This window comes from Vitis vinifera, chromosome 9 (assembly GCF_030704535.1).
Source record: "Vitis vinifera cultivar Pinot Noir 40024 chromosome 9, ASM3070453v1".
NCBI lineage: Eukaryota > Viridiplantae > Streptophyta > Magnoliopsida > Vitales > Vitaceae > Vitis > Vitis vinifera.
Window position 1 is genome coordinate 6,546,395 of NC_081813.1, and position 21,106 is coordinate 6,567,500.

The following is a 21,106-nucleotide window of genomic DNA, read 5'->3' on the forward strand; positions in this document are numbered from 1 at the left end:
ATTTTAAAATTAGACATTATAATCTAATATCACAATATTATTACAAAATAATATTTAATTTAATTTAATAATAAATATACATATTTTTTAAATCAATGCATACTATATTATTATCAAATATGATAAATCATATTATATATATCAAATCTTTTGATAAAACAATTTTAAAATATCTATTATACTTCTAATTACATTTTTATAAAACTTTTTTTATATTTTTATGAATTTTGATCAATTTTAGATGTATCGATAATTTTTTTTCAAAATATTTACTAATATATCTTATATATCCATAAAATTGAAATACCGATATATCTCTGATTATCAATATTTTTATCCTTGCATACAACTAAAATGACCAAGCAAAAATAGGGGAAAAATAAAATAATGTAGAATACTACTAAAATTTAACTCCCAAAATGTCTACCGAAATAATAACCAGGTATTATAACATCATATAATCATATAGATGATTCAACTAGGCCTAGTTTTCAAGCTCTCTAACGCCTCATCCAGTTCTTGGAAAATCAAGAGTCCTAAGCAAAAGGAGGATCCCTGTTATGCTCTCACTGTGGACTTCAATATTCTACATAGAAACACTGGCATAAATTAAATCAATACTAAGTGCCTCTTAAGAACTTCCCAAAGCTCATGTGAATGGCTTCCATTCCATGCCAGCAAAGAACTCCCATCATGATGGCACTGCACATTTTTAAAAGAGAATGTGTAAGACTCTGCTCTGTTACATAATCAACAAGGAAATCAATCATGAAGAACAAAACAAGATGTGGGTACATGCATCAATATCACTCATCTGACACAAGGTAAATAGAAATTTAAAAAAGAGGCTTCTTTCATTAATTTCAAGCATCTTTGTTTTGCCCAAAACCAAGACTATCACCAATACTGCATTGAAAATACCAATCTGACTCTATAGAATCAAGTTTCACTTTGAATCGTGTATTAGCTCCAGCTCCCCAGCTTCCTAAGGAGACGACAGAATTTTATATTCAATGGGATGGCTGGGTAATACAATTTTCCTCTATAAAATGTAAGATTTAACAGAAACTCCACTGATTATTATGTGTGTTATGTAATATGTTTATATGGTATATAGTTACAACAAATAAGTCAACCAGAGGGTAATCTCAATTATAGTTTCAAGGTTTCATCAGTATGGCATGCCAAATCAAATCAAATTTCTTAACAAGAAACTCAAATTAAAAGGGGAAAAAAAAAAAAGAGGTAGAAGCAAAGCATGGCATATGGAAGGGACCAAATCTGACTCTAAAAAGAGTTTAAAAAGTCTGTTTTGCAAATATAAATATATATATATATATATATTAGGCCTAGAATTTGCAAATCAAGACCCTTGATCTCAAACTTCCTGCTGGATTATACCACAGTTGAATGAAAAATTTTGGCCACATGCAAGGGATTCTTCGTTTCTTAGGTCTAAGAATGAGTTTTCCACCACTTTATTTTTGCTAATTAGACATTATTTTGTACTCATTTTGCTGAATCTTTTCGGTAGGGGTTTATCCCCTAGATGATGCAACAAGAACAGGAAGGAGCCATACTGTATGTTGAAGTATCAATTTGCTCAGGAAGTTCCTTTATATCCACCTCAAACCTCTCCTGAACCTGAAACCAAGGTTGTAAATCTCGGATTAAGACAAGCAGACCAACAAGATAAAATATAACCAAGAAACTGTACCCCCACCAAAATAAAGATGGCTTGCAAACCTGATTAAGAACATCAGAGTCGGATGCAGATGAGACAAATGTTATTGCAAGCCCTTTGGTTCCAAACCTACCAGCCCTACCAACCTGTCAAGAATTGAAAGCCCAGAGGAGAAAAAAAGTTTAAGATGGGGTCAATTGCAATCCAGTGACAAAAATATGATGGAAATGCATCTCTACAAACATAACATACCCTGTGAAGGTAGGTGTCAGCAGAGTCCGGCATGTCATAGTTTATAACAATGTTAACTCGCTCAATATCAATTCCTCTGCCAACTAAATCTGTTGCCACAAGGATTCTTTTGTGCCCCTCCTTGAAATTCTTGTAGCGTGTTAACCTGAAAAAGACATACCAACTGAAACCATAACCAACAAAATCTTCTTTTGACGCAATAGAGTAGAAAAGGTAAAACAATAACGTTATAAACTATCAAACCACACCATTTTTTGGTAGGGAAAATAATTTAACTCTTATAGCTGTTAAACCTGGAAAAGGCATACCAAACCTAAACCATAACCAACAAAATCATCTTTGACCCAATACAGCAGAAAAAGGAAAAATAACAATATTATAAAACTACAAAACCATGCCATCATCTTCTGGACAAGAAAATATGCAAATTATAACCCTAGTACACAAGAGAACGCGATAAGGCCAAGAGAGTGTGATGTAAAGAGGAGAGGAATTAACATCATCCACACCTGCCCTTGAGCCACTGGCTGATGGAACATAAATGGTTGACAGACTTTCTTTCTTTTGCTATACAACTCTGACTTAAAAGAAATCTCACTCCACTAAACGATTAATGGTTAAAAAGAGTCACCCAAGCAAAGTATTTCCATATTCTTCTACAAGCTACCTGATATCTTCCCCATTTGACAGAGCCTGAAAGAATTATTTTAGTGAAAATCTTCCGCCTGAACAAGTTCCATTATGTCAAGTTCACCCTATCCCTAGCCATCTTCACTCTGCATCTAATCGAAAAAGGATTAAACCACTTCCAATTCCTAATCACTGAAGTTACTGGCAAACCTAATCTACCAGAGGGCCATATTTCAGACCAGCATCATTATCCTGCCAATATGGCCTATTTGTTTCTGGCTATTCTATAAACACAGGGAAGATTATCCTCATCAGGTTCTCAGCATACCACACATCATGCAAAACTTTACCTTCTGCCTGCCTCTCGCTAAATGGTTATAAGGCTCAAGGAAGAGTAAAAGGAGAGGAAAGAAAATGAGAAGGAAAAAAAAAATCCCATCCATTTGTTCTAGAAAAATCATGCACGTCAAGAAAATCAAAACCAATGAAACAATTTAATAATAAAAAATTAAAAAAAAAAAAAAAAAAACAGCAGCAGGTAATGGGGGAATAAATTAAAGAGGAGAATTTTTTATAATCCACAAATATCCATAACATCAACTAAATTCTCTACCAAATCTACAATCTAATGGTAAACTCATTGTAGTTCTTTCCCAGCCCATTTTTTTATAATCCACAAATATCAGTGCCATTAACAAAATTTTCTACCAATCGACAACCTAATGGTAAACTAGCACCCACTGTAGCTCTTTCCCAGCCTGCCTTTTGATATAGGTATAAGACATGCTTCACAGTGGCTGTCACCACGATTATATTTTACTTGAGAAAATGTGCCCCCCTTTTTTTTGGCAGGTAAATTAAAATAACATATAAAAAGGTCTGGGAAAATGGGGCAACAAAGTACATACAAAGTATACAAGTAACACCAAGGGGCAAGCATAAAAGAAGAAAGAAGAGCAAATAACAACCACCCTGATAAAAAACCCTAACTGACATCCCCACAAAGCTATTTTTTTATTTTTTTATTTATTCATCAAAAAATAGCTTTGTGGGGATGTCAGTTAGGGTTTTTTGTCAGGGTGGTTGTTATTTGCTCTTCTCTCTTCTTTTATGCTTGCCCCTTGGTGTTACTTGTATACTTTGTATGTACTTTGTTGCCCCATCAAGCTGGCAATCTTCAATAGCTTTGTGGGGACATCCCCACAAAGCTATTGAAGATTGCCAGCTTGCTGAAAGGCCGTTAGAAGAATGCTCCTCCCCCTCTGAACCGCAACTGGCCTCCAACATCTTAAGAGTGTTCCATCTCCTTAACCCTGACCACACCTCCCTTACACATTGAACCATTCACAGCATTCCCTAAAAAGTCCAACACATTGTCATTTTGAAGCATCATCCTAAGTGGCCCAATTCCAGGTCCCAAAGGAAAGCCCTTCCTTTGACTAAGACTCAATCTCCCAACCAATGTCGTCTCCCTAGCATTGTTTCACTGGACCACTGCCATCAACAAGCAATCCATTTGAAGAAATAGAAGGGGATGAAGGGAAAGAAGACCTACCTTTTTTTATTCAGAAATAAGAAGACCTACCTTCAAAACCGTCACTTCTCATCCACTCTTAAAACCCACCCTGCCGGAGCCTGAGACAACACCTTCAAAAGGGGTTCAATGAAGGTCTTCTCAGACCTGAAAATCTCTCCATCAAAACAAGAACTTGAAGAACCTCTTTGGCGTTTAACCCCATAGCCTCTTTGAAGGGTTGGAAAGAAAGTCCTTTGGGGCCATCTCGCTAAAGAGTTAGAAATTGAAACCTTCGGACAGACCACAAAGGGTGTGTCCCAAACTTTCCAAGCCCACTGAAGCTTCCTGCTGCTTTATGCCAAACCAAAAGAGACTTGCAAGAGCTCCCACCACCCTAATCCTTGTCTCTAGAAGATTTGAGGCCCAACAACCCACCAAAAGACCCAAAATGGTCAACAACCAAGTTATTGTCGTTCTCCAAAAGGTCTTTGCCATTGCATGAGCAAAGAAGCTTGGCTTTAGCCCAACGTCTGCAATTCTTTACTAATACATTTCTCATCTTCTAACTCCACTCTCCTAACCGCATGAGCACTTACCACACATTCATCCATGACATATGGGTCTCTAGAACACCCCTTAGAGACCACCAACATCAACCATCGCAGATGTTCCCACCGTAGTTGGACGGCAAGGACAACTTCCCTATCCACAACAAGCACCTAGCCAAGCACCTTCCTCCCACTAGATTTGATGAGGATTCTAGCCCATCTCAAGTGACACCTTTCCACTTTCTCCTCATCCACTACCATGAAGCCACCACAAGCATCCTAAAGCCTCTCAAAGAACTTTGTTCCCCACAGATGAACTAGTAACCCTAACACCATCACCCAAACTTCACCATCATGAACCCCTTCCCTAAAGCAACGAGCATCAAGCCTCCACCAATCCAATTGCAAACTTCTTCCCTTATACAGACTGCTCCCCATAGGCCATACCCTTTCAGGTTCAAAAACATTACCAAACTCAAAGATTATGAGAGATCCACCCAACAAAGATTGTTGTAAATCACCTTTCAATCTCCAAGAATGCCTAGAACAAAATTTCAAGGAGCCCATAATTGGCCATTGACCTCCGAAATCATCCTATCTCCCACTAAGCATTTCTTGAGGGACTCCAAATTTCTCAAAACCTCCTCCATTTTGTTCTCAATCCAAACTGCCTCACCCACGTCCCTCTTGCCTCTGTTCAACACTTGTACAAGGGAAACACACTTTGAAGGGGCTCCCCGTCCCTCATCCTCCAAACGTCAAACGGTATCCTTGGAGATTCAAAAGGCTAAAGCACAAGGATAACCCTGATGCTCCCTAATTTGGAGGCAAGGGTCTGCCTTGCCCTTGGGAATTCCCTATCTTCCAGGAAGACCAAGGAGAACCTTTTCTCCTTTGTAGACAACTAAACAAATCAAGAATTGTTGGTTTTTTTTTTTTTTAAATGTAAGAAAAGATCTATTAAAAAGAGGCATCAAAAAAGTGACTCAAGGTTATATAATACCTATACACCCACTGCCAAACTGGCCACAAAAGTACAAATAAACAAGCACCCAACTGGGCCAAAAAACAACCTTAGCTAAAGCCCAACCAATCAATAAAACTAACTAAAGTTAGAGGGCGATCAGCTATAAACAACTTGGCCTCTAACCAAAGGGAAAAAATAAAAAAGTATGCCTCTGGATTGACAACACATCATCATTGAAGGCCAACATTGTTGTTGCGCAAAGCTCCAGCTTGTAGCCCCTTCCACCTTCATTCCACATCTTCCTAAAGGACTTTCGGGCCTTCCCTTTGTAGCAAGCTTCCACCCCCTCCAACAACCAAGCTAGACCCCTCTCTCCAAATCAAATCCAAAAGGAAAATTCCCAACTCCTCCCCACAATCTCCCCAACAGCCTTACCTTTGACCATCTCCATTGAAATCTCCAAGGATTTCGATTCCAGATTGAACCAGCATTTTCCTCCATGGGATTCCATCACATAGCAAACCCCAAAACCCTAGATTCTAGCATTTTTCTCAACCACCCTTCAAAGAAAGCATTCTTTTCTTCTGTAATTACGCTTCTCCTCTATTTTGCCTCTATAATTCTCCTTTCCTTTAGCAAATTCTGAATAGTTATGTTTTTCCTTTGTTGACTCCAAAAATCTTTTAGAACAAGGTCTTGATCAAAAGACAGTTATTCATTGCATAACCTTCATAATAATTAAGAGATAAAAGTCAGAAAATGAAAATTGGAAACCTTATGTGACAACCAATTAGAAAGAATTTATGTGCCCTACAAAAGCACAACCACAACCCACAACCATGCCTCCCTCCATCCCTCCCTCCCTTCTAAATTCAACTCTTTCATTGCTTCGTCAAATAATCTTTAGCACCACCATCACTATCACTCATAGGATCCTCTAAGGAATCATAATCATATCAATTGCAGTGGTATTATTTCGTATCTATCATTAATACACTAACAATTACATATGAGATCAACCATTAGAGTGGCCAATAATTCTCTTTATTTCTTCTCAATCGCCTTTTTGACCCACCATTTGAAGGGTTAATTGGAAGTCAACTAAGCCCCTTTTTGTAAAAAATCCAACCAAAACCTAGGTCTAAGACAGAACTTATAAAATTTATACCAAAAGCCCACAATAACATAGATCTCATTAAAATTCGTAGAATATGGAGACTTAATTCTCTTATAAAATATATGCCAAAAGCCCACTATGGCCCCACACCCATTAAAGCCACTTGAATATTCAAGGTTTAAGCCTCAACAACCTAATTTGTAGACTCTTGCCTTGAGTCTCATAAGCCTCAATAGCCTTTTGAACAGTGACCGATGGTTGCCAAGAATAATCCCCCCCCCCTACAATATACGTACATACATATATATATATATATATATATATATATATATATACATATAAATAAAAATAAACCAATAAAGAAATAAAAAAAACCACATAAAGAATAAAATTAAAAATATATCTTCCTCCAAAACCACAAAGGGAAAAAGTTATAGAAAGGAAAAGGAAAAATAAAAAGAGGGTGACCATTGGTAAATCAATGTTTTCTTTGTAAACTTGAGCAATTGTTTTACCATATTCTCCTTCATGGTACCAAAGCAAGGGTTCTATGGTAGTTGTCGTTCTCTTTATTCAGTATAGCTTGGGTGCTTTGCCCATGGTATTCATATATATTTTTTTTTTTGATAAGTGCGCTCACATATATTAAACGAGGCAAAAAGCCACAAAGCATACAGGACGTATACATAGTAGCCAAAACAAAAACCAACACTCACCACCCCTTAGGGAACGGCGAGCCATTCCAAAAAACCTAAAAGCGAAGAGGACTCCTCTCCCATATACACCCTAGCCCAACTCCACAAGTTACAAACAAAAGAATTCTTTAGCTTCTGAATAGCTAGAGAGCCCCCCCTGAAAGCTAATCTATTTCTCTCCTTCCAAACCGTCCAAAAAATACACAACGGAATGGAAGTCCAAATCCTTTTCCTCTTTCTCCCCACAAAAGGGCCCCTCCAACTGACTAACATCTCTTTGACTTTCTCTGGGAACACCCAATTAGCCCCAAACAAGGCCAAGACAATCTCCCAGAGAGCCCATACAACTGTACAGTGTAAAAGAATATGATTTACATTTTCCTTTTCACAACCACACAAAAAACACCTGTTAGGAAGCTGCCATCCTCGTCTTTGAAGCTTGTCCAAAGTTAGAACTTTCTCCCAAGAAGCCTCCCAAGCAAAAAAAGCAACTTTGGTTGGGACCTTGTCCACCCAAATGCTCTTTTTCGGGAAGGTAATGACATTAGACCCTGAAAGCAGCTTGTAAGCATCTCTAATCCGAAAACGACCGTGTCCCTCTCCTTTCCAAATCATTGCGTCCTCTTCAAGAGACGTCCTCAAATCCCTCAACAAATGCAGCAACTCTCCTAAAGCGTCCAGCTCCCAATCATTAAAGTTTCTAGAGAGTCTTATATTCCAACCTCCTTGACCGAGGCTAGAATCCCACATCTCATTTACCGAGGCGTTCCTTTGGACTGCCAATGCAAACAACTGGGGAAAAGCTTGGGACAGCACCTCATTACCGCACCAATGGTTAGTCCAGAACCTCACCTTAGTCCCCTTTCCCACTTTGAACTCAATATTATCCCAACACCAAGACGACTCCTTCAAGATATCCCTCCAAACCCCCACCCCAAACGTTCCGCGGGCCTCCTTTGTTCTCCAACCAAAGCCCAATCGGCCATACTTCACCCCAACCACCTTTCTCCAGAAAAAATCTTCCTCAATGGCGAACCGCCAAATCCATTTCCCCAACAGAGCCTTATTCAAAAGATCAATTTTCCGAATACCTAGGCCCCCACTCTCCTTTTGGGTACACACCACCGCCCAATTGATTAGATGAATCTTTCTTTCCGTACTTCCCCCTCCCCATAGAAAGTCCCTTTGAAGTTTTTCAAGTCTTTTTACAACTAGCTTAGGCATGCGAAAAAGAGACAATTGGTAAATCAGCATGCTGGCCAAAGTGCTTTTGATGAGGGTAATCCTCCCACCCTTTGACAAATGTTGTCTTTTCCACAGTGCAAGCCTTCTTCTCATTCTTGCTTCAACCCCATCCCACATAGCCATGGCCTTGTGCTTGGCTCCCAAAAACCAATAAAATAATAAATAAATAAACCAATAAAAAAGAAAGAACCACATAAAGAATAAAATTAAAAATATATCTTCCACCAAAACCACAAAGGGAAAAAGTTAAAAAAGGAAAACGAAAAAATAAAAAGAGGGTGACCATTTGGTAAATCAATGTTTTCTCTGTAAACCTTTTTTTTTTTTTTTGATAGGCAATGTTTTCTCTATAAACTTGAGGAATCCCTTTACCATATTCTCCTTCATGGTACCAAAGAAAGGGTTCTATGGTAGTTGTCGTTCTCCTTATTCAGTATAGCTTGGGTGCTCTACCCATGGTAAAAGATACTCTGTCAAGTTGGCATGGCTCCTTCATACAAAAGAAACAAATAAGGGTGTGGGTGGTCACTTCTCTCTGCATGTTTTGGTCTATTTAATAGGAATGAAATTGAAGTGTCTGAAAATGGGGAAAAATTCTTGTTGAGAGAGATGGTGGTCTTTATGGCTTCTCTTTCAAGGTCTTGCCTCTAGGTGTTTAATGTATACATCCTGTGTACTTCAGTGTACCTTTTCTTCTGCAATCTATATATGCATATCTTTCTTTGCCTATCAAAAATAAATAAATAAAAAAGAAAGAAAACCAACACCTCCACATAAAAAAATAAAAGAGAGTGCAACAAATTATGTTGAGGTTGGCACATGGGAGTATGTGTAAGGAATTACCCGAATGAGTAATGAGATGCAAGGTAGACTACAATAAAAGCATGCATGACATAAGCATCACTAAGCCCAAAAGAAGTCCTTGATCTTTTGAATGAGGGATGCCTGAGCAGAACTGGAAAAAAAAAAAAAAAAAAAAAAAATGAATAGGACCATGTATTTAGGAAGTCACATTTGCTAAACCACACTAGATGGCCTTTTTATTATCTTATTAAACTAATTGGTTCTGGCACTTCAACCAATAAATTTCTGTTCAATTTCCATAAAACCCCAATTGACAAGGAAAGCTAGCCCTTAATTTTATTGATCTTTAAAATGCTTGACTAATCTATTACTTAATCTTAATGATAAAAAGCATAACCTCTCTTATTGTTTTTTTTCCTTCCCTCCCCCTTTCTTTTTTTTCTCTGGCAAAAGCAAAATATTATGCATATATTGCTATAAGTGTCTTTAAAAAAAGGGGTGCAATCCGCGTCCATAAGAAGTATACAAACAGCACACCAACCAAAATAATAATAATAATAATAAAGGGAAAACCAAAATGTTGACAAGCTAAACAATCCTCATATCATCTACAAGATCCAATAAGAGCACAAGCCCATGACACACCAAACAAAGAGAATATATGGACCATAAGAAGAAGTCTATTTGAATGGAAAGATAATGTGTTCAGCTGAACATAGATATTTCTTGCAAATGCAACACCCAATTGAACAAACTCCCAACTCCTCCCCATTGGCTGGTCAATAGTCAATCATACAGAGTCAAACAACTTCAACCTTCTTATTATTAAATATCCTATGGAATCAAAAACAAATTTCAGGTATACAAAGTAAAATGACAAATGAAAAAAAAAAAAAAAGTTATTTAGAAAGCACATAAAATCCCCTCTATCCACTTCATAGAGAAAAAAGCACCATTTTTTATAGAGATAAATGCACTTCCACATCATCATAACTGAAACAGGCAATGGTTTCTTTTCTTAGTCTTCCAAGAAATAGATCAATGATTGGGATACTTATACTAGGATTAAGGAACATGACCACAATACAGGGCATTAGGAGCCTGAACCTTGTTCACCCACTACCATCCTAAAAGGAACTTTGTAAGGTTTCTATAATCATGATTAGGATAATGGAATCAAACCTTTTAAACTTGGGCATAAACATTGTAACAACCCTCTCCCTTGTATTTAGATATTGTTTGCTTTGGGCTCATAAGTGCCCATAACTTTTAAAACACATCTATACATGTAGTGCCAGCAATTTCTTTCCCCAATCAACATGGGATACCACAATCACACATCATGCAAGAATGACATCCTTATCAAGTCCTATAGGATTGTGGACTAGACAAACAAGCACTCCTTGTGGAGTCAAACGGAATCCAATAGCAAGGTCGAGGATCAGCTTTGATACTATGAATAGCAATTTACTCCCTCCTATGTAGATATTGTTCGCTTTGAGCTTAGAGACCCCCATGGCTTTAAAACATATCTTACACAATCAAGAAGACTTTATGACATTCCCTCTCTAATAGATGTAGGATATCACAAACATAATTGTGATCAACCATTAGTTTAAATAAGCAACAAATAGCTTATAAGAAAACTAACATAAAGGAGAATCATCTCCACTAGTGAATAAGAGAATCACACCCTAGGAAACAGAATGAGGCATTGTACTTTTGAAGACCAAGTAGGAGAAAACAACACCATTATTGCTCTCCCAGTCTTGAACTGGTTCCTTGTAAGCCCTATTAAAAAAGGGGGCTACTTCAAGATCACTAGCCATGCCCAAACCTAGTCATAAAGATCCAAGCAACCCACTTAGTGTGCCTTCCTTAGATCACCCTCTTTTTGCCCTCTCCTTCCCTACTCCAACATTACATAGCATGTAGTTGAATTATTATTCTAAAGGTTAAACATACCAGTGAAGCCAAAACCAACAGTAGCAAACAGAAGAATAATGTGCATTGACTAGCTTTATTCAGTAAAAGGCATTATTTCATCAAATCATATTGTACATTCATCCAAGCAGTTTGCCTTTCACTATAGACATTTGTACCTGTGAGCTAATAATTCTGCAATGTAGAAATTAATGTCCACCCAACTTAATATTTGTTTGTGACAAAGCTACATATGAAGTAGAACAAGCTGGCAGTTCAAGCTAAAGAGAAAACCAGAAAGCTGAAACTAATAAGCTATGGAATTACCAGTCATTATCAAGCAGGATCTAAGTGATAAAAAATACCTTTCTTCCTGAGGCATCCCAGAATGAATGCAGATAGAAGGGAAATTGCACTCCATCAGCAACTTGTTCAGCTCTGCTGCTCTGCTCACACTTTTAACAAAAATGACAACTTGGTTGAAGTCCAAGGCATCAAGGAGGTCATTCAGCTTCCGGTTCTTCTCCAGCTCACTCAATTTAATATAGTGCTGCCAGGAAAAAGAGAGTAATGCTATAAATGAAGTTTTAATTATTAAAATGTAGATGTGAAACTCAACTTTAACATAATAAAGATACCTGGACAAGACCATGGAGTGTCAATTTGGCCTCATCATCCACATAAATTTCCATTGGCTGAAAGGAACAGATGCATGACCAGCCTCAAATAAGTACATAAGCACAAGATTTAGTACGTGATTTACAGATTAGACTCATAGCATGCAAAAGACACTAGACACAAATGTGCAAATACAATTGGTTGACAGAGATGTGTTAGGTGAGTGGGCTTGAAATAAGAGCTGGAAAGAGAGAGACAGAGACAGCCAGACAGAGATCGATCTGGACTCCACCAACTTCAACCAATGTGTATCCTTCTTATATATCACCCATTTCCATTTTAAATAGAGGGCAGAGGGGCAATGATCAAATTTCAGTTTAAATTTTCCAGGTCAGTGGCAAAAAGAGATGCCTTGAAACGCCTGTGAGCTAAAAACTACATATTCGGCTGCTGCACGACCCACAGTTGTCAAATGCATGAATCATATTGTATATCTTTTTCATCTACAATATATATCAATTTTTTTTTACACAATGGGAATTTTGTATGCACTTGTAAATGTTGAAGACAAGTTTTCTTATCACATCAACTTCACGAAATATGATATTTAAATACATTAGTCCATAAATTTCCCACTAATAAGAAGAAGAGGAAGAACAATAACAACAATACACTTCTGAACTTTTTTAACTACCATTTTAAGGACAGGCAGAGAGTGAGGGAAGGGAAACTACCATATTGTATATCTTTTTCATCTACAATATATGTCAATTTTTTTTACACAATGGGAAATTTGCATGCACATGTAAATGTTGACGACAGATTTTCTTAACACATCAACTTCACAAAATATGATATTTTAATACATTAGTCCATAAATTTCCCAATAATAAAAAGAAGAGGAAGAAAATAATAACAAATACAATTCTGAACTTTAACTACCATTAGGCAGAGAAAGACAGAAGGGAAACTTCAAGTATGGCAATATACTTGTACACAATAGACATATGTAACCACACGCTATTGCAAAGTTCTTTTGACAGACAAATATTAATTAAACGAAAAGAAAAATAAAGGAGGCATACTTAACCTAACAATTCAGCCAGTAAGCATACTCATCTCACAGATTAAACAAAAACAGAGAAAGGAATTATTCAAAGCTAGAGAAAAGTAACATCTATACAACCAGAAGAACCCAATCTGTCTAGAAATTCCAGCAAGGAACCGCCACTTTCTGTAGCATCCTTCATAGTCCACACATACAATGGAAGACAATCTCTTCAAGCTTCAGATTTTAGTGTTGAAACCTCCATACTAAAATTCATCTTACTTCTACTAATACTCTCTCTTCAAAAATCTTCCCAATACTAAATCCCAAACTGACTTGCATATGTGAGTGGCTCCCAAAGGAGTCACAAAGATAGTGGATAAATTTCCCACTTTGCACCACATGTTGGCTTCTGGGGCAGCATTCTCCGCCAAACCCATCAGAATGAGCTGTCCCAGTTTTCCCTATAACCAAAATGCTTCAAAAATTTAACAATATACAATCGGTGTACTTCAATTGGTCCATCTCCTTCCCACATAATGAATACTGCAGTCCACATACAACTAATTCAGAACCAAGACACTCTCCCTCATAACCCAATCCACCAGAAAAGCATGCATAAAACCTTCCTCCACTCAATAAAAATAAACAAGGAGAAACAATATTCCCTCATTTCAAACCACCCCTATAACTCTCTAAGAAGCCACTCAAAGTGTACTCACAAGAAACAAGAGCATTAAATGCATGTCCTAATTCTGAGCCACTTTGAACCAAAGCCCAAACAGCTTAGAATATCAATTAGAAATCCCAGTGCATGCTTTTTTTTTTATTAAGGAATTTAATAGAAAAGGAGCCCAAGAGAAGGGAAAGCAACCACATACTGGAGGTATACAATGAGAACCTATCAAGCTGAAAACAACACTGCAAGAAGCTTAGTGAGGATCAAATCATATAGGAAACCCAACAAAGACATAGGACCCACATCCAAAGACATCTTAGTCCACAACAACAAACAATGGATAATCGATTCATTTAAAGCTTGAACAGACTGCTCCAAATCCTCAAAAAAATTTCCATCCACTCCCCCTACTATATTGCTTAAAACAAGCAAAAGGGAGAACTGTTCCACAAATTTTTCTGGGATTTCTCCCAACAAAGCTGCCTTATAACCCTAATAAAACCACTTTGACAGACAGAGGAAGAACCCAAGAAAGTCCAAACAAATAAAGTAGAAATGCCACAGAGCTATAGCTATGCTACAATGGATCAGAATGTGGTTTGTCGACTCCCCTCTATCTCACTCTTACACCAGCAGCACCAGTTCACTAAAGGCCACTCCCACTCTTCGATTGTTCCCAGTCAAAATCTTACCCCAAGCTACTTTCCAGGAATAGAATCCCACTATCAAAGGAGCTGCAAATCACCATGGCTGGAAATTATCCCCTAACTAAATCAAAGGAAATTCTCAGTGGTTATGATTATTCACCCTTTTAAGTTTTCAATGCCTAACTTGCAAACCAACCAAACAAACTCATCTGTCTTGAATCAACACATTTATTTGCCACTACACCTATCATCCCCAAGTTAGTCAAAACATCCAAAGAAGACATGTTCCATTACAATGAATATTCCCTATATCCATTACACTTGAGATTAGTCTGCAGCCTTTGTCCCTGACAGGTCACATGTGAGTTACCATATCAGATCATTCTCTCTCTTTCCTGCTTCTTTTCAGAAAGAGAACAACAGAACAAAAATTATTACAAGTTCCAAAGAACATTTTCTTGAAAAAAAAGGAAAAAGAAAACAAAATGGCATTTCTAAAGTTCTATTGGGCCTAAAGCATCTTCAAAGGTTAGCATGTGATCATTCCACGTAAAAGTTCAAATTGACTTTTCTTAATCATCATACATGCCTCCCATATCAGTTCTTGTATATATCACACCATACATTGTACATTTAGTATATGCTACACTAATGATACAATACATTTTGGTTATATATGTCATTTTTCATGAAAATTACACTCATAAGCTTTTGACAATTATGGTAGACCTATTAAGTTTGAAAGTCAAAGTGAAAGTAATGTGTATGATAATACTTAGTCCATTGGAGGGCTGATTTTTCAAAAGTTTGATGCAATGAGAAATATGCATTTACATAGGGACTTCCTTAAGACAGATGCTACACATTATAGCCCCCATTATTGTTATAATTACTATCTTAAACATTAGTTTTTTATAGGCTTATTATAATTTTATCAACTTTATAGGATTATTACTATTTTATCGTTGTTTTTTATAGATGTATATTACATGCATCCAATATAGCACTTTGATACAGAGCCCAACCCGCTACAAACACCCTAGACCACACCTACAACAAATGCTCAACACAAAAAAGTTCAGTAACCACCAGGATAGAACTTCTAGAAGTAACACTAAACCCATGCTATAACTCTCGAGAGACTGGTAACTAAATCGGCAAAGAACCACTAAAATTGCAGGAGTTTATATGCCTCCAGTCAAGATATGGCCTTATGGAAAAGAGATGACTTCGAAATTCAAGTTGTAATTGGTAACTGAACATTACATCCTGCATAAACTTCTTGCAAACAGGCCGAATCTCTTTGCTGAGTGTAGCTGAAAACATCATAACTTGCTTATCATGAGGTGTCATCTTGAAGATCTCCTGCACATCTCTCCTCATGTCTGTCAAAGATAGAAATGATGCAGAATGAGAAGATTGGAAACAAGCAATATAACATAAATAAGAGATTCAAAAATTTTCCAAATCGCAGAAAACAGACTGAACACAAAATGCATACATACCAAGTGATTCAAGCATCTTGTCACATTCATCAAGGATAAAATGCCTCACGTGTTTTAACCCAAGGTCTTTATCCCTTGCAAGAGCCAATATTCTCCCAGGTGTTCCAACAACAATATGGGGACATTCATTTTTCAGCAAATCCTTGTGAGTCTTGATACTGACACCACCATAGAAGACAGCCACCTTAATATCAGGCAAATAGGTGCTGAATCTCTCGAATTCATGACAGATCTGTAAAAGCAAATAACAGAGACTTTATGGAGCTGTTATTTATTCACAAAACTGTGATATAAAACCCCTACAACATTGGCAATAGCATCACAAACATCCATAATGAGTATTTAAATCTTTAAGACATACCTGGTAAGCTAATTCTCTAGTATGACAAAGAACTAGTGCAGCAACTTGTCCTGCAACAGGCTCAATTTGCTGCAGAGTTGAGAGAACAAAGACAGCTGTTTTTCCCATCCCAGATTTCGCTTGACAGATGACATCCATTCCTAAGATAGCTTGAGGGATGCACTCATGTTGCACTGATGAAGAAGCAAACAAAATCGGAGCAGACGAATCCTGAGTAAGTATAAATGACCTTCCAGATCCTTTTAATGGAAAGGTTTACCAAACCAGTTTTGTGGCCGAAATCATGAATATGTTAGTAATTATTACCTGAAAATATACAAAATAAAACAAGTTAAAGGTAGGTAAATTATGCACCAAAGGAATAAAAAAGAAAAAAAAAATGAAATATCAGTTAAAGGAACATCCAGAAGGTGCTAAATTCTAAGGTGCAACAACATACCCCAACCACTACCAAAGACAAGTGCATGAGCAAAGCAAAGCAAAACTAAGCCATGAATGAACAAACTAAAAACTTTAAATTTGAAAGGAAAGAGGTTCCAAATATTTTTATGGATCAGATTGGAGAAATAAGTCTACAAATCTCGGAGTTATCAACTTCATTCCTGCATGCATTTAGTCTCAATTATAGATAACAACATAACAGGCTATGAAAACATGTAAAATGGAAGTTAAGATACTCGCACACAATGATATTTCTACTCCTGAAATTGCCAACATGCTTTTTAAGGAAAAATATGGGAACAAAAAAATGAGGAACTTGATCAAAAATGAAGATGGAAACCAAAGCAAAATGGCCAACCCAAAACAAACAAGAACAACACAAAAACGGAAAAATAAAAAAGAAATGCATGAAACTTTAAGTCAGTGTGCAGTGGTAGAAGTAGGCAAAACAACAAGATACCAACAGCCTAGGAAAGGATTCCAAAGTTTAGCATCCAACAAAAGAAGAAAAAAGTCCCTACCCAAAGTGGTAACGGGTGCAGATAGGGGATGTTCCAAGTTTGATAAATCCATAACAAGGAAAAAAATAAACAAATTTACCAATCAAAAGAAAATTAGCAATTTTCAGAATAATTGTGAAAATCCTAGAAAAGAGTTACAATATCTTTGCCTTGCAAGAATGTAATATACAACAGAAGATTATCAAACCAGCAGCATGAGAAGACAATGACATGAACCAAGTGGAACAACTATAAAAGCCTTAAAAGATTCTGTAACATCATAAAAGCCTTAAAAGATTCTGCAACATCTAGTCAAAAAGCTGTATTAATAAAACTTATTCAGAAACAACTTATTGAGATCAAATGATGCATTGATGATATCAATTAAAACTTTGCCTTCTGAAGGATGCTCAAATCCTGAATCTACAATTGATCGTAGAAGCTCTGGCTTTAACAAGAAGTCTCTGAATCCTGAACTGTGAATTCCAACATAGCCCCTACATCAAAAAGAACCAAGAATTAAAGTTAAATTTAATCCGTCACTAAGAGGAACCCCATTATGATTATTCTAGAAATACAGGACAAGGAGACTTAAGTAAATGGGACTTCCAACAAATGTAACACCTAAATATTGGGCCCTCCAACAAAAAGACAGAAAAATCAACATATGCACATTTAGTCCATGCTACAAGCATAAAAGGGCCATGAGCATTAAACCTACTAAGGAGGATAAGTTGATAGTGAAAGGAAGGTTGTTTGGGTAACAAGTTATGATGTGTGGTCTGTGGAACCCACTTACATCTAAGTCGCTGTCTAGTATCTATTTTTAACAATCATATCAACAAGAGAGTTAATTGAGCTGTCTAGTTACTATTTTTAACAATCATTTCAACAAGAGAGAGTTAATTAAGAAATCCCACTCATAAAAATAAATAAGTGGATGACGACCAATTTACCTATTCCACCAATAGTTGAGATAGATGCTAATAAAAGGAAGACACAGGGCATTTAACTCTCACCATTCTGGAAAAGCTCTACATGCACTTGTAAAAACTATTGAGCTTTACCACATGCCACCAAAAACATCAGATCTCATAATTCCAAAAAACATGATGAATTCCCAACTAGAAAGCAGGAAACTACTGCTAAATTTAACCCTATTAAATTAAAAAACAAATTGTTGATAAAACTCCAATGGCACCTTTGTGTCATTTATATCATACTTACCTAGAATAAGAGTAAGTTTAGGAAGTGTTTCTAGCCTCTCTAAGACTTGAAAAATAAAAATTTTTGAATGTTAGAAATGTCAAAAACACTTCCTGGAATAATTTCCAAGCACACTCTAAATATTCTATTTATACTGTTCAGCCAATTCCAATATTAAATATCAGGACACTTAATTTGAATAAGGAGAAAATGTAAAGCGGAGAAGATAATAAGCAACACACACACATACATACATATATACATAGTAAACAAGTTTTTATACTCTGCTGGGTAGCTGAAAAAAAAAAATCAAAAATGAGTAGAGGGAAAAAAAATTAGCTTTGCAAAGAAAAAGTTTTGCTAGAACTAAAGATTAGCAAGCAAAAAACACACCTACCAAGATAAAAGAAAAAATAAAAGCAGAAGCTCAAGAGTGGGACTCTAAAATTTTCCAACACTTAAGACCCAATGAACCAGCCGCTAAACATGCCGTTCCTTTTTCTTTTTCTTTTTTTTCTTTTTTTTTTTTTTTTTTTGCTTTGATTTTCCTTCACTTTCCCAGCAACCAAACAGAGCTGAAGTTTCGCGAGAAAAAACAGAAGTGAGAAAGCCGGAGAAAGAAACTCACTTCTTGGCGGATTCGCCTGCGGCTTTGGAAGCAACGGAGTCGGGGGCTTTTTCATCTTCTTCTTCGTAGTCGAGAAGCTCTTCCTCGTATGCATCATTGTCCCTTGCTTCTCCCATTTCCTCCTACACAGAATAACAAGATCCACTTCTAGGGTTAGAATTAGGGTTTTGAATTTTGAACCAGAAAATCTCCAACTTCTTTCGAGTTTACCTCTTGAGCTCGAAAACCAAACTAGGGTTAGGGTTTGAGATTTGAGGGGTCTGCGAAAACAAAATTAAAAAGAAAAAAAATCGGAGATAAGGAGGGAGAAAGAGAACGAGTAGGGTTCGAGGTGAGTGAGAGAAGATATAGAAAATGACCTTGTACAAATGTACGGAAATACCCTAAAACTTAATCTGATATTTAAGAAATATGGTGTTTTTTATGGGCATTTCAGTCTTTTGGAAACTTGGAGTTTTTTCTCTTTTATATCCTTATCCCCCGATAAGAATGAAAATATATATATATATATATATTTGGTAGGACACAGCAAATTTTCATCCAATTAAATTTTGTGAATTTTTCATGCTTCAAATGAACTGTGATATATGAACCCAATATGCAAAACTAAAGCCCTTTTGTGAGGGTGTTTTCTAAAATTTGTTTTTAAAAACTGTTTTCTATTGTTTAACTTAAAAGTAGTTTTTAAAAACAAGATTTAAAAAATATAATCAAACAAACTCATATTTTTCTTTTGTCTTTAAAAGCTGATAAAATCAACTCTTAGAATTTGTTCGATTATATGATTTAAAAATAGTTTTTATTTTTAAAAATAGAAAATTATTTTTAAAATTTTTTAATATTATTTTATTGTTGTTCTTTATAAACAATTTTTTAAAAACAAGTAGAAATTATTTTCACCGGTTTTTCAAAACAAAAGAAAAATATAGATCTGTTAGACCATATTTTCTAAAATTTGTTTTTAAAAAATGTTTTTAAGTTAAAAAAATAAAAAACAATTTTTAAAAAATAAGTCTTAGAAAATATGATCAAACAGGCTTTTACTAGTTCTCTATAAATTATTTTTTATTTCACTTTATTTTTAAAAATTGTTTTTAAAAAACAATTATCAAACAGTGTTATAAATTTGTAAAAATAATTTTTCAGTTTTCATAAATAAAAAATCATTTTTAAATCACATGATCAACACATACTCAAATTTTCTTACATAAAATAGCATAATTAACTATTTCACTAGGTGATAGATATAATGTCTATTTCCATTCTTAACTTTAATGAGATATGGCATAAAAATATCTTCTTCTTCTTCTTCTTTTTGTCGTTTTTTTCAAAATGAAGAAGAAAAATGGATTTTGAATTTGACTTATTGCTTGCTTTGCTTACTTTTGTCAAGAAGCAAAAAAGGAACTTCTCTTGGATGCTAAACAGGGTAATGAAATAATAAACTATAATTTATTAGGCTCATCCTAATGTTAATTATTTTATCACACAAATTCCTACGAAAAGATCAAAGAATCGAAGGCTTGTGATGTTATGCACCCTCTTACACATCTTCGAAAAGATCGAAGGCTTCCGCATGAAAATGGGTTATCACTTTCATGTCAAGTGCTTCCTTGTCCTCTCAAGGGTTACTATGATTAGAGTTCTTAGGTTTGTATACATGTTTCTCACATTCAACTGTAATGTTTCAGGTTTGAGAATATATGGTGTGCATGCGTTCAACTATCTTTCAAAATTATAAAAGAAAAAAAAAAAACACCAAACGCACAAATATATATGTTGGGATTGAAGTTATGTCCGTCTTAAAAAAGATGAGTCGTTTGTTTTTATATCTGAGTCTTGATAGATATGTCAATGATGAGATCATGTGAATATTGTTAAGATCATCATATGTTTCTTTAGATCTATTAATTGTATAATCAAAGTTCCAATTTCTTTCTAAATAGTATGTTTGGTTGAAATGTTAGACATACGTACTACTAAGAGTACATTTGATAGTAATTCTATGAAGTGTTCTTAATTTTTATAACACCTGAAAATTTTTATCTTTCAAATATTAGAAAAATTACTACTAAATGCACTTTAAATATCT

The 21,106-nt window shown here is 35.8% G+C and overlaps 1 protein-coding gene across 2 annotated transcripts; it reads right to left on the reverse strand.

Moving 5' to 3' along the window:
* Positions 1-380: 380 nt before the first annotated feature.
* On the reverse strand, positions 381-19,375 carry LOC100268003 (DEAD-box ATP-dependent RNA helicase 15). Of its 2 annotated transcripts, XM_002268797.4 has the most exons (12): positions 19,225-19,375; positions 19,015-19,136; positions 17,577-17,677; positions 16,240-16,412; positions 15,879-16,110; positions 15,640-15,758; positions 12,020-12,076; positions 11,747-11,931; positions 1,937-2,081; positions 1,747-1,830; positions 1,581-1,644; positions 381-702 (listed from the first exon to the last, which is right to left on the reverse strand). In XM_002268797.4, the coding sequence occupies exons 2-12, from the start codon at positions 19,128-19,130 to the stop codon at positions 692-694; spliced, it is 1,287 nt and encodes a 428-aa protein (XP_002268833.1). In that variant the 5' UTR covers positions 19,131-19,136; positions 19,225-19,375; the 3' UTR covers positions 381-691. The 2 variants fall into 2 exon arrangements, with proteins under 2 accessions (XP_002268833.1, XP_059595526.1); XM_059739543.1 differs by having other exon boundaries at positions 381-1,644; positions 19,225-19,371.
* Positions 19,376-21,106: the final 1,731 nt, after the last annotated feature.